The sequence below is a fragment of the Diospyros lotus genome, chromosome 14, assembly GCF_014633365.1.
Source record: "Diospyros lotus cultivar Yz01 chromosome 14, ASM1463336v1, whole genome shotgun sequence".
Lineage (NCBI taxonomy): Eukaryota > Viridiplantae > Streptophyta > Magnoliopsida > Ericales > Ebenaceae > Diospyros > Diospyros lotus.
In genome coordinates, this window is record NC_068351.1 from 10,084,428 (window position 1) to 10,098,842 (window position 14,415).

Below are 14,415 nucleotides of genomic sequence, written 5' to 3' on the forward strand. Positions count from 1 at the left end.
TTTTCTTTCATTTAAATTTTGTTCTTGCTTTTTGTCTTGTGTTTTCTATTGGTTGGATTGATTTCGGGTGAGGAGTTGAAAGAATTGGTACTAGAAATCATTGATTGAGTTGTCCCTCACGTTTCTTCTTTTAAAATCTAAATTAATGTTTTCATTAACTAAAGGGCATGAACAATTTTGTTACACTATTTATTTTGACATGAAAAATGTATTTCACGTGATTATTTTAAATCTTGTATAAAATATTGAAAATGATGTTTATGTACTAGTTTGATATTTTTAAAAATAATGTGTTGAATTGATAATCCGTGTTATGACATTTTGAGTTTCGAAAATGTTATCAAATCAAATGTGTTTATAACATTTCTTAAATAAGTTTGTATCATTTTTTTTTATTTATTGAGAGAATTGAGTAAGAACAATTTTTTTACACTCATTATTTTTACATCATAAATATGTTTCATGTGATTGTTTTAAATATCTTATACAAAAATATAGAAAATTGTGTTTATGTACTAGTTTGATATTTTTGAAAATAACGTGTTGAAATTGTAATATGTGAAAGTTTTACAACATTTTGAGTTGATGAAATGTTATCAAATTAAATGTGTTTATAACACTTCTTAAATAAGTTTGTATAGTTTTTTTTTATTTATTCTTTGAGAGAAATGAATAAAGAGTTTCTCATTCTTCTACAATATTTGACATCTTTCATTTAAAAAAAAAAATCCACGAAGAGAAAAAAATATGACAAGAAATAGGAAAAGCTAAGGCCATATTCTCTTTGTTATTTTTAGATAGTTTTCAGTTTTTAGTTTTTCAAAACAATGAAAACGTGTTTATTTTTATATTTTTAAAAACGTATTTTCAAAAATAAGAAAAATTTTTGTAAAGAAAACTCAATACAATAAAAAATCATTTTGACTATTTTCATCACAAATACGCTTAAAATTTTTAAAACGCGAAAAACACTACAGACAAAAAGAACGCATTTTCAACAATCTCAAAATAGACACTCAAAACACAAAACTGAAATACGAAGAGAACAACCCCTAAACGTTTCCTTTCTTTAGTTCTAACTTTTAGTTTTCTACAACTAGAGGGCATGAATAATTTTTTTACACTCCTTATTTTGATATTTTAAATGTAATTCACGTGATTAATTTAAAAATATTATATAAAAATATTGAAAATGTTATAATGTGCTATTTTTTATTTTAAATATCTTAAATAAAAATATTAGAATTGGTGTTTATGTTCTCATTTAATATATTTGAAAATAATGTGTTGAAATTGTAATATGTGAAAGTTTTATGACATTGAAATTGGTAAAATTAATGTTATAAATTCACGTGTTTATACCATTTTTTAAATAAGTTTGTATCATTTTTCTGATTTATTGAGGGAAATAACAAAGGACTTTTTCTTCAATATTCTGTCACTTTCACATTTTTAAAAAACAAATTCCACAACGTGAAAAAAGAAGAAGAAAAAGAAGAAAAGCAAAAGCTAAACATCAAGTTTCTCTTATTTAATTTTAACTTAAATTTTTCTTTTACTAAAAGGTATGAAATGTTTTTTACACACATTATTTTGACATGATAAATGTATTTCATGCGATTATTTTATATATCTTATATAAAAATATTCAAAATGATGTTTATGTACTAATTTGATATTTTTGAGAAGTGTAATACTATGAGTGATGATGTTATCAGTCATGTGTCTTATTTTCATTAAAGAAGATATTAGACAAATGAGATAATAACACATAGTCTTCTTAGTCTCTTCCAATGAAGAGACATCACATGACTGAAGATATCGTCATCAATTATGAGTCACAATCTTATTTTTTTTAAAAATAATGAGTTAAATATATAATTAGTATAAAACCATTTTGAGTTGTTGAAATGTTATCAAATCAAAAGTGTTTATAACATTTTTTAGATAAGTTTATATAATGTCTAATTCATTGAAAGAAAGGACTAAAGAGTTTCCTTTTTTTTCTTCCTTATTCAATCTCTTTTAATTATTTTAAAAAAAATTCACATAGAGGAAAAAAAAAAAAAAAAAGAAGAAGAAAAAGAAAAGCTAAACATCAAGTTTTTCTTCTTTAATTTTAGCTTAAATTTTTTTCAACTAAAACGTATGAATTTTTTTTTACTTTCATTATTTTTACATGATAAATGTAATTTATGTGATTATTATAAATATCTTATATAAAATATTCAAAATGATGTCTATGTGCTAGTTTGATATTTTTGAAAATAATGTGTTGAATATGTAATTCATAAAAGTTTTATAACATTTTGAGTTGAAATTTTATCAAATCAAATGTGTTTATAGCACTTCTTATATAAGTTATAAAAATTTATTAAGTGACAATTGGTAATTGTAGTATACATTTCATATTTGTTTAAGAAAAAAGTTAAATGAAAGTTAATGTTAGCAAAATAATAAAATTAAATTATTTTATATTTGCAAGATCATAAGATCAAATCTTAATAATTAAGTTAAATTTTTTATTTTTTTAAACAAAGAATATAAAGAGTATTTTGAAAATTCGCTTTAATTAATGTGACTTCCTAACACGCAAAAGCCTTCTTTACTTATATAATAGTATAGATATTAAATGAATAAGATTTTATATAAAATTATTTGATAACGATTGAAAGTTACATTTTTTTATTTTTAGAATTATTGAAGTGTACTAATAAATAGACAAGATGATTTGGGTGTTATGATAAATGGGTCTCCTTTCTTGCAATGATTAAAATTTTGCATTTATTTGACTTTCTTTTAGAAAAATAAGATGTGTAGGATACTACCCAAATGAATTTAGTAAAAGAATGCCCCCCCCTCCCCCTCCCCCCCCCCCCCCCCCAAAAAAAAAAAAGAAACAAAATTTAATAAAAGAACAAAATACAATACATTATCTAAAGCTGAATGGCAGAAAAGACAGTTTGAGTAATAGTCAAGCACACAACAACAATTGCAGCAAGAAAAGCAATTATGGCCCAAGGGCTTCTAAAATGATTGTGCAAGCATTCAGTCAACCACAACTTGCTGGAGCTTTTGTCGAACTTCTCAAGGGATTCCCTAATAGTCCCAAAAACTCGATCATTACACAACAAATGTTCGCTTATCTCGTTGAAAAGTTTCGCTACCTCGTTGTCATTGCCTAGGAGGTTGAGTATTATGCCTTTAGATCGTAGCTCCTTCACATCTTCAGCTTGATCAATCAATGTATCCATGAACCAAACATAGGAGGAAACCCCAAAATTACTTGAACTGTCGCAATTTTCAAAAGCCAACAAATTCAAAAGCAAAGACTTGGTGCCTTCGTGGATGGTTATTCGAGGGAGTTTGAGCGTTCCATACAAGTGCATAGAAGTAAATGTGATATCAGAGAATCGACATGACTTGCTAGGTTGAAAATGTATTCCCACTGACTTCAACTCTTTAACTGAGCGATATGAGCACCAATTGGCAGATAGTTCATTGCTAGTCTTACTTTTAATTTCTTTATCATAAACAAATTTAGTTTGAACAAGCTCAAGAAGATGAATAGGGGCTTTTTCTTTTTTTTCACTACTCCCTTCAAAATTTGGTGCTTCTTCTTCAGTACAAATACGCTCTTCTTGTTCTTTACTAGTCCCTTCTGACTTAGAATTTGGGTGGAGAAACCAAAACCAACTCTTCCTTCGTGGTGTTTCTTTAATAGGAGGGTCACCCATGATTTTCTCGATAAATTTGTGTATCATCTCCATTCCTTGACGTCCTTCAAACCTCAAGCTCATTAGTTTAGTGAGGATTTTAAAAGGAAGTTGATTTTCCAATAACATAATATCATGCATAATGAATGCTCGATCCATATACGTGACCTTTAGATCATTATCGCCACGCACAAAACTATCCATGAACTGGATGACAAAGCAACCATCAACAAACATCATGACCTCAAAGTCCTTGTCGTCAAAGTCTTTTACTACGTCCTCGGCATAGTAATTCTTAGCTTTAATAAACAGATTTTCCATTTGTTTATACAGTATCTTGATCGATTTTCGACTTTGATAGGCAAACTGTAGTGTGCATATAATTTTTAAAGTTTCCATTTGTTTTAACTTCTCATCTGCATGGTGGTAAGGGCCAATTGCAACTACCATGGGATCGTAGCAATTTTTAACCTCAACCTCACGACATGTGGTTGGAACCTTCAGGATTTTTCGCTTTGCCTCTTTTAACTGTTTTTTGTAAGATTTTATCTCATGTACCACCAACATAAAGTTGTCCCTTTCCAAATGAGGTTGTATCCATGTACGACCGTTGGTGATTTTTATTGGAAACTTCTGGATTTTTTGCTTTGCCTCTTTTAACTCTTTTTTGTTGTCCTCTTCCAGATGAGGTTGTATCGATCTGCGACAGCATGTGATTTTTGCTTCTGTACCAACAAGGTGAACCAATTTTACATGAAAGTAATCCATTCACTAAAAGATCAATGTCACAAATATTCAATTCATCATCGTATTTTCAAATTTAGACTCAAACTTTAATAATGTATGAAGATTGACCTAGAATTTTAAAAATGATTTAATTATCCTATATATCTTGTCATTTCCATCTCTCTGACACAGTCTCTCAGTCTAGCACTGAAAACTCTATCACAACACCACAGTCCACAAAAAGAAGGGAGGGGGATGTGGGGAGATTTCCAATTTTAAAATAATCCTCTCCCCAATAAGAAAAACTTTCTTAATTCATCCAAAGGATCTAAACAATTTGGTATTTATAAATAAATTTCTTCTCTTACTTTATTCTTTTGACCATAAGAGGTTTATATACAACATTAAGGATCTCTAATCTATGGGATTTACAAGCAGACAAATGTAAAATTGGGGAACTAAATATTAATTTGATGAGACAATATTAATTTAAGGATCTCTACATATTAAACTAAATATTAATTTAATAAACAACAAATTGTGGTTAATTTTGCAATGGGGCCAAAAGTTTTGGTGTAATCTAACCCTTCAACCTATGTGTTATCCTTTGGCCACTAACCGAGTCTACAACATTCAATGTTGTGATTAGCTCAAAGTATGATCTTATAGACTTATTTGCACCCAATGGGTTTCTTGCTAGGAGGTAGATCCTCAAGACTCCAAGTTTGGTTGGATTCTAGGGCTACAATTTCAATTGCCATGGAATTTCTTCACTTTGGTCATCTTAACAACTTGTGAATATATCGGAGTTTCAGTATGTGTAGACAAGGCTGCAAGGTAAGCTTGGTAAGGGAGAACAAAGTTAGATGAATGAACATATGATGTTATTGGATAAGGCTTAACCAAAAGACCACATCTCATTCTTAGAAGCTGGTGCTTGTAGTCATGGAAGTTAAGGAGTGGTTTTTTGGGTTCTTTATAGTCAGTAGGGAGCCTCAAATTGAGATGATATGGTAGGGAAATTCGAAGTAGCTTCGAGTTCAAGAGAAGATAACTAGATGGTTTGGTCTAGGTTTTGTGTAGGCGAACAAGGAGAACTTACAGTCACTTGAGGAACTTGTGTGAATGAGTCTAGTTTAAATGAAAGATTGGCAAGTTAGGAAGAAGAAAATGGAGATAGGCTAGCTATTGGATTCATCCATCACATGATCATTTAGAGAAGGTAATGGGATGATAAGGAAAGGCTTTGGAGGAATGATTAATGAGTTAAAAAAGAAAAATTGATTTGTGAAAGAAGACATCTCCATAAACAAAAAATTTTAAGCTTTAAGATCATAAACTTTGTATCCTTTTTGACCCCATAAATGTCCAATAAAGAAACAAACTTTAGATCAAGGATTAAGCTTATCTCATGAGTCAATACGGGATCACATGCATAACACAAACAACCAAAGACTCAAAGATGTGTGTAGTTCTGTGTCTTGGAAAAAAAAAATTCATATAGACTTTTTTCCAAATAAGTTTGGTGTAGGAATTAAACTGATCAAATAGGCAACCACTAAGATGCATTCACTCCAAAACTTGAAGGGTAAGTAGGCTTAAAAACGTAAGGCTGTAGCAACTTCTAATAGGTTAGGACATTTACATTCTGCAATGCCATTTTTTAGAGTGTATAAGGACAAGTGGTTTGGTGGAGAATCCCATGTGTGAAGTAATGCTCTCATTATGTCATTCGTGAATTCAGATCCAGTATAAGTGCAAATGTGTTTGATGATGCAATTGAATTGAGTTTGAATCATGGCATGAAAAGCAATAAAGTGATCATAAACATCATATTTATGTTATAAAAGGTAAATCCATATGCAACTACTAAACTATCAACAATGGTAAGGAAGAAACATGTTACATAGTAAGATAGTGTATGATAAGAGCTCCAGATATCCATATGAACTAACTCAAACGGTTAATTCATTTTATTACTAGAAACATAAAAAACATCATGTGTTTGTTTGGCTCGATGACAAGAATCACGCCAAAAATTTAGCAGTTAAAAAAAATCTAATAATTCCAAAAATTAAAGACAAGTGACTAATTGATAATAACCTAAATGGTGGTGCCAAATAACATGATCTAGCTGGGTAGTTGAGGTGGCCATAAGAGAGGCTTCAAACTTTCAAAAGTAGTGTAATCCATCACGAAGTTCAACCTTGTCGCTTAGTTTCTTTGAGACTGGGCTTGTAAAACATAATGAATGGGAAAGAATGTTATGTAAAAATTAAGTTGTTGAGTAAGTTTGCTAATTGATATTAAATTGCACTTGAAAAAGGGAACATAAAAGACATTAGGTAGGTTTAGGCCATCGGCAAGGTAATGAGTCCATGTGTTTGTATGGTTAAAGTTGTTCCATTAGGTAGTATAACAACAGACACATTAACTATAATACCCCAAAAGCCCAGAGAATGGTAGTATATATCGAGGATAAGTAAGAAATGAAAAAACACCAGCTGGATACCTTTTGGGCTGAATGTAGGTAAAGAACTCCGGAGTTAAGCGTGATTGAGCTGGGGAAGCTCAAGAATAGGTGACCCCTTGGGAAGTTCGCGTAGGCCCATTAAGGTAAGTTGTTTGGTCCTTTTTATCACTCGATGAGGGATGTTACAAGTGGTATTAGAGTCGACCCTTGGTGAAGGCTGTCCAATGAGGGTGGAGAGTGGCGCTAGGGCTCAAGAGCCTGTACAAAGAGTGACTTTTGGCAGGCTTCTAGGATGGAAGCCCCCAAAGGAGAGAAGATCTGGGATCAGTTGTAAGGTCGCATGACGAGGACGTCATGTGCTCAAGGGGGGGAGAATGTAATACCCCAAGAGCCTAAAGAAGGGTAGTATATATCGAGAATAAGTAAGAAATGAAGCAACACTAACTGTATACCTTTTGGGCTGAATGTAGGTAAGAACTCTGGGGTTAAGCGTGCTTGAGTTGGGGAAGCTCAAGGATGGGTGACCCCCTGGGAAGTTCGCGTAGGCCCATCAGGGTAAGTTGTTTCGGTCCTTCTTATCACTCGATGCGGGATGTTACATTCACAACTGGTTTTTGATCGTTAAGAAGCGATTCGCTACAAGCAAAATGTTTTGTAGCACCACTATTCAAAACCCAATCAAAAGAATTTTAAAAAAGGATATGTTACCTGCAAAGTTCACCATTGGGTTGGACTTACTCGAATTGCTAGATATCAATTGAATGAATTTCTCATATTGTTCATCAGTTAACATACGATTGCCATGGGTGCTTGAAGTTCTAGTCACAATATTATTTGTTGGGCTTAGAGACAAGTTTGACTTACAAACTCTAGCGCCTCTTCAGCTTTTTCCCCTACCTTAGCCACAAAAGGAATTCCACTCGGATGGATACCCAACAAGCTCATAGTATTGATCTAGAGTTTGCCCGACCTTTGAATAGTAATCAGATGTTGGTCAAGTGGACTGCTTGGTCATGGCATTTTTTGGGACTACTTGGTCTTGGTATTTGGAAATACATTCTTCTCTTACTTATGTGACCATAAGAGGTTTATGTACAACACTAAGGATCTCTAATTTATGGGGTTTACAAGGAGACATATATACAATTAGGAAACTAAATATTGAGAATAATTAAAAAAATTAAATATTTGATGAGATAGGTATTGAACTAGAGTTTAAGAAACTAAATATGTGATGTGCTAATAAAAAGAGCTTGTGGATTTGCCATGTTGATAGCTCGATTCCATCATGGCCAGTCCAAGCTTGGGATAGTAATTTGGGTTGAGATCCAATGCAAAGAATTTTCTCCACTAAAATTCATACTTTTGGACTCCTTTTGTTTGACCCAGAATCAAGAAAAGTTTGGTAGGTGATTGTGGTGGTTTTGATTTTGTTATGGGTATTTTCTAGACCACTTTTTTATGGGCTGGAAATAGTCCAAGGGATTGGCCTAATCTCTCAAAAGCCCAGTAAGTCCCTGGTTGAAGACGTCATGGCGAGGTCGCAAGTCGCTTTAATCGGGTCAGATTGCAGAAAGTCTTAAACTGCGAGACACGCCACAGGCTACTCAGCTCGCGTCACGAAGAGATAGAGAATTTATTGAAAATGGTTAGAGAAAAAGTCAACATTCCCAATCTAAGGAAAATCAGATCCCTACTAATGCGGAATCCGTTCCTGATTGTATGGAGCTGATAAGGAAATATTATCTTCATGATATTATCCTTCCATTTTGGATTTTATTCAAATTGTAAACACCCCACGCTATAAATAGGGGTCGAAAACTATTGTATAAGGACGAGCAATAATATACTATTACCCTGTCGAAATAATTAGAGGGACAATCATGGACAAGGCATTATTCAGGCTGAACCACGTAAAAACTTCATTCAATACTTCATCTCCCTTTCTTTTCCATTGAAATCGCATTTACTTTCTCAGTGCGGGCAAATGAATCACGGTCGACCTATTCTCAACATCGACATTTTGGCGCTAGAAGAAGGGCCCTCTCTGATCGATATCAATGGAAAGAGGAAGAAATACGAGGAGTTTTAAAGTGGTGGCTAATCAACCTGAAGACCATGTTAACCAACCGCCGGAAGTTTCGCTAGTCAGGGGCCCGAAAGTAACTACTACAAGTACTTCTGTTCCTCTATTGGCTGGAGTCGCCATTGGCATCCCCCTATGGGTTCCCTGCCAATCTGTGACCCTTATCCCCGGGATAGAGGCGATTCAGGCCAGGCAACAATGTCAAGAAGTGCTGGAGAATACAGTCATGCATCTTGCCGATGCAGTTAGGGCTTTAGCCCAAACGCAGGTTCAAGTTGCCCAAACGCAAGTGGATGTCATGCCACTCGAGGGTGTCCCTCAGCCTCGGGGTGAAAAACCTATTCTAGGCAAAAGGGAAGTTAGAGGAACGTCGCAACTGGTTGGATCAGTCCATTCCTCAAACTCGCGGTCTTGAAGATCAGAGGAACGATGATGCTGTGATGATGAACTATAGGTGCACCCCATAGATCTAAGGGTGAGGGTGAATTGTTATAGAGATCACCATGAAGAGGTTCATGAAGGGAATTAGCGACATGAAGATTCGGGTCAAGGAGAAAGCTCGGTCAAGGTCAGCCTAGGCCGTGTCACATACCGCAACTTGCCAGATCCCGAGAATAAGGGACGACATATGCCGTGAGATCCCTATTCGCCAGAGTGAGACAACGGATGGGAGAAACGATTTCTTACCAGGCGAGCTGGGGATCAAGACCCCGTCGTGGAGGAATTACTATAGAGGGTCCAATAGCTGGAGGCAAGACACGGGGTTCATGATCAGAGAGAAAGCCACGAGGAGAGGACCTCGTTCTCCAGGGAAATCGAACTGGAGCCTCTCCCTCGCAGATTCAAGATCCCCAGTATCCCTCAGTACAATGGAGATGACGATCCATATAACCATCTGGATGCTTTCAACGTCCAGATGGACCTTCAGACTTCTAGTTCGTTGGTGAAATGTTGTGTCTTCCCCACGATCCTAGGAGATATACCTCGGACCTAGCTAAGGAGTCTCCATCCTCGCAGTATCTGTAGTTGGGAGGAGTGTCAGATGAAGTTTATCAATCAATACAAATCGCTTAGGAGGTAGCTCGCCCCATCAAGTCACCTCACTACGGCGTTCCAGCGGTCCAATGAATCCTTGAAGGATTACATTGAGAGGTTCAGGCGTGAGGTCAACAATGTTGAGATCCCATCGGACGAGAGTTGAAACGACCCGTAAATCGTAATTTAATTTAATTATTAGTTTATTGTGTTGGTTTAATTTGAAGGGATATTAATATATTTTGTTAATATTAATAATAATAAGTATAAGAATATTTTTTTTTATCAAATATCATAATAATAAATTAAATTGGGAGATTTTCAGAAGTCTCGGGTATTAGTGTAAATATTAAGTGGGTGCGTGTGTGAATTTCATAAATGTTGGGGTGCTGGTGCAAATTTTAAAAAGGGCCAAGAAGTCACCTTAAATTTAATGCAATGCATATTAATATTAAAGGGAGGCGGTAGCTCAGGCGGTCACGTGCTCATGTCCGACGGAGGTGGTCGCGGGATCGACCTGTGGCCTGTGCGTGTGCCCGAGGGAATTTTGGGCTGATTTTAATCAGCCCTTAGGTGGCTTAAATGGCATCGTTTCGTCAAGGGTGGTGGCCTCCCAGCGCTGGTCCCAGTGGCCGCCATATGGCCGCGTCTTGGCCGCTCGTTTTGGCCAATTTAAGGCCCATTTCAGGTTGATTTTCACGCAACAACAGAGAGGATTAATTCCAAAGAAGAAGAAGCTCGAGCAGTCGCTAGAAATGGTGGAAATTGGGAGAAATGGAGGATTAAATTAGGTTTACTTGAAGATTTAATTAGCCTGGTAAGTAGAGAAGCTAGTATTAATAATTTCTTACGGTTGGAATTTCATTTAGAGACCAATTTTATTAATTTTGGCCAATTATACGATATTGCAGTTTGTATAATTTTTACCGCTTTGGGACAGAACAAGCCCAATGATCACTTCTTTGAGGCAAGTTTCCTACCTCCTCTACGAAATTCCTTCCATTGTGAATTTATTTACCCTCCCTTCATTCGTTTTGGTCTATTTATTAATTATGGAATTATGAGCCTATTGATGTAAATTAAATTTAATAAGCTAGCTTCGAGAATTTTATTTGTTGATTGCCTACGGGGGTTTGTGCCACCCCCACGCCTGTGGGAATGATGCCGTACTCACTCGAGGATTAGGGTCTTAGATGTTAGGGTATAATTATGGATTCTTGGCTGTTAATAGGCTAGAGCTGTGGGGCAGTGGGGGCAAGGGTTGGTTATTCGGTGACATTAGAGCGACTATTGTACGGTCTTTCTTAGGCTATCGGCTGGACACTCCTAGCCACTAATTGCCGATCGGTGCCAGGCACTGCTAATTAGCTCTGTCGTTATGTGGTTACTGCATGACTTAATATATTCCATTTTGGTTGCATGGTTTGGTATGCCCATGGGTACGGGCTACATGTTGGGGTTTTCATGTTTTGTTTATGTTTAGACATGGATATCCTACTATCGTTGGTTGCATCTGGCACGGGCATATGCATCGCGTGTGATTTATTATGTGGGCGAAGCATCTGCCTGATGCCTGGATGTATGGGCGCCAGTGTATCTAGTTAATGTTTACTACGCCTTGCATTTTATATGCGCATTGCATGGTTACTATATGTTCAGTGGTCTCGGACGGGAGTACCATTCCGAGGGAGCCTAGGGCTCAGGTATTCAAAGGATCGGTATGTGCTTTCATTATTGTAACACCTCGCCTCAGGCGTGTCACTATAAGGGTATTCCCGAGGATTTTTGTTTTTAAGTCCATCACATGCAGTGCTTCAAGAATAATCTTCACATGCAGATATAAGCCCTGAGAACCCCAGCTTTGCCCGGTTAACTAACAAGATCAATAATCTTAAACTAAACGAGACACGATATAACGCAGCGGATTAAATAACATCAAAATGTCGTGGCCTACCACGAGTTCCATACAAAGAGTTTCCACACCGAAATACGTATTACAAAACTACCAAATGATAACAACATTATCATATTACCGTTCATACATAAACCGAAAATACATACTAAAACCTCCAAAATAATACAACGATTATCAAATTAATCACCCTTAGCCTTCAATTGGCTACGTTTTGCCCTTGCAGCAGTCTATGGTTGGAACGTTGAATGTTTCAGGGGTATAACCCAGATTAGATGATAAAGAATAATACTATTGGTACACCTTTGTGTACACCTTGGGCTACACAAAGGTGTACCAATGACAAAAATATCCCTCATGAAGTGCATAGAGGTGCATGGAGACGAGGGGCATTTTGGTTATAATACCCCTTTGTGTAGCCCAAGATGTACAAAAATGATATACATCTAACATGATTCAATAATAAAACATCTAAGTGATGGATGAAATAGTTTATTGAATGCATGATTAACATGTGAACATGACATATATAGATGAATACCACATGCAACACGTTTAACTCGAGAAATCTCCCTGGCATACTCAACCTCCCGTGAAAAATCCATTCCACACACCTTTGGGGTTGACCTTGCCACGACATACTTCATCCTCAGGTGCCCTACCGCGTCACCCATTCACCTGGATTAACCTTGTCCCATTCTCAAGAAGACCCCATCCCGTCCCACACGGACATGACACGAATTCAACACCCTGGTGATATGAAAAGAACACGTACCATGCACCGACTTTTCATAAATAAAACATTTGATGCATTATTTAACATGATCAATATGCAAACGATGCCAGAATTACTTAAATAAAGGGCATATACAATATATCTTAGGTTTTGGAGGGTAAAATCGCTCCTTGAAACTTGGTCCACACATGAAAAACTAAGCTCAAGAGGGTTGAACTGCTCACCTGAACCCTCTACACACACATCAAGACATGTCCAAACAATGGTAAGACTGAAATCGGACCACTCACCTTAGCTCGGAAAAAGATGATTTTTGTCTCGAAAAGCATGTCACCCCTCGAAAATCGTGTAATCCTTCCTTCTAACAGTCAAGTCATCTCCTAATTTACCATTATGATAATAGAAATTAATATTTCTATTTTTTTCATAATTTTCTCAATTTTCCTTATTTTTTTTCTATTCTTTTCAAACTTTTCTTTCCTTTGGTAATCCATAATAAATACCAAACACCTAGTTTCTCCAAATAGTTTTGCACAAATATCCCTAAAATAATTTTACAAAAATAATAAAATTAATTTCAGAGAAATATCGTGCCTCACGCGCCAAGCGAGTGGGCTATGACTGAAGTCCACGCGTGCTGGTCACATGCCTCGTCTTCTCCAGCTGTCTTCTCCAGCGACAACGACTGTGGCCTTGCTCCGATGCTTGATCCGATCCTACCCTCTTGTAGCTCTCCTCAAGTCAATCCTAGGGGTACCCTTTGATGGCCCAAAAAGTCACCGAAAAAAGCTCAAACTAGCGGTTGCAAGTCTCGGCTTCGGCGAGGTCCGATTTTTCGACCAACTCCCAAAACCCCTTGAAAGCTATACCAAAAGCTCCCAAATTCTCTAGAAACACTCCCTAGCACTCAAGGAACAAAACCCCCTTATTCTTGAGGCTCGATTCTTGCAAAAACACGGCCAATCTACTTCGATTCGATTTTGAAATCCTCGTCCATTCATCCCTTATTTATACCCGATTTCGATCGAATTTTCGACCACTCACAAGCTTTCCTACCTCCTAAGACTCGAATATGATGATTACAAGCCTCAAAATCAAGCCAAATCGCAATGAAATTGCTTCAAAATTTTAAGCCAAAATTGAATCTTCTTTAAAAATGAATTCTCGTCGATACACCGGTTGTCTTGGCCAATAGCTAGGTTCAATTGAACCATCTGGGTTGGGGATCATTCTGATGCCCTTTGAAAGTTCTGATGACGGCCGCCGCAAAGTTGGCCGGTGATTTGCAGGTTTCACACCCAACTTTTGATAATTGCACTTATACCCCCCAGTTTGTAGTATTTCTCGATTCTGCCCCTATCTCTCAAACCCTTGACTTTCTACTTATTCCACTAGACCCTTCAAGTTTAGGATGTGTCACTACACCCTTGAAAGTCTAGAAAAACCTTTGTTTTGACCACCCTTCATCAATTTCTAAATTCTATACTTTGGCCCGAAAGCCCCTAATCGCGTAATTTCGACCCAAAACCTTTGCAAATCTCTTGTTTTTGACATCCCATGACTCTTTGAACATTTTTACCCTCCAAGTTTTGTCTTGGTTCAGTCTCTTACCTTTTTTTCAAGTTTTGAATATTACACATTGGCCCGAAACTTTTGATAAATTCTATTTTGACCCTATAATTTCCAAAAATACCTTTAATATTAAATACTAGGTATTAAAATTATTCTATA

At 36.1% G+C, this 14,415-nt stretch overlaps 1 protein-coding gene across 1 annotated transcript in view; it reads right to left on the reverse strand.

The window, feature by feature from the left end:
• Positions 1-2,936: 2,936 nt before the first annotated feature.
• Positions 2,937-14,415, reverse strand: part of LOC127790894 (UPF0481 protein At3g47200-like) — a 35,631-nt gene continuing 24,152 nt past the window's right edge. The window contains exon 5 of the mRNA XM_052320624.1: positions 2,937-4,441. Coding sequence (XP_052176584.1) covers positions 2,937-4,441 — 1,505 coding nt within the window. The remainder of the gene's footprint in view (positions 4,442-14,415) is intronic.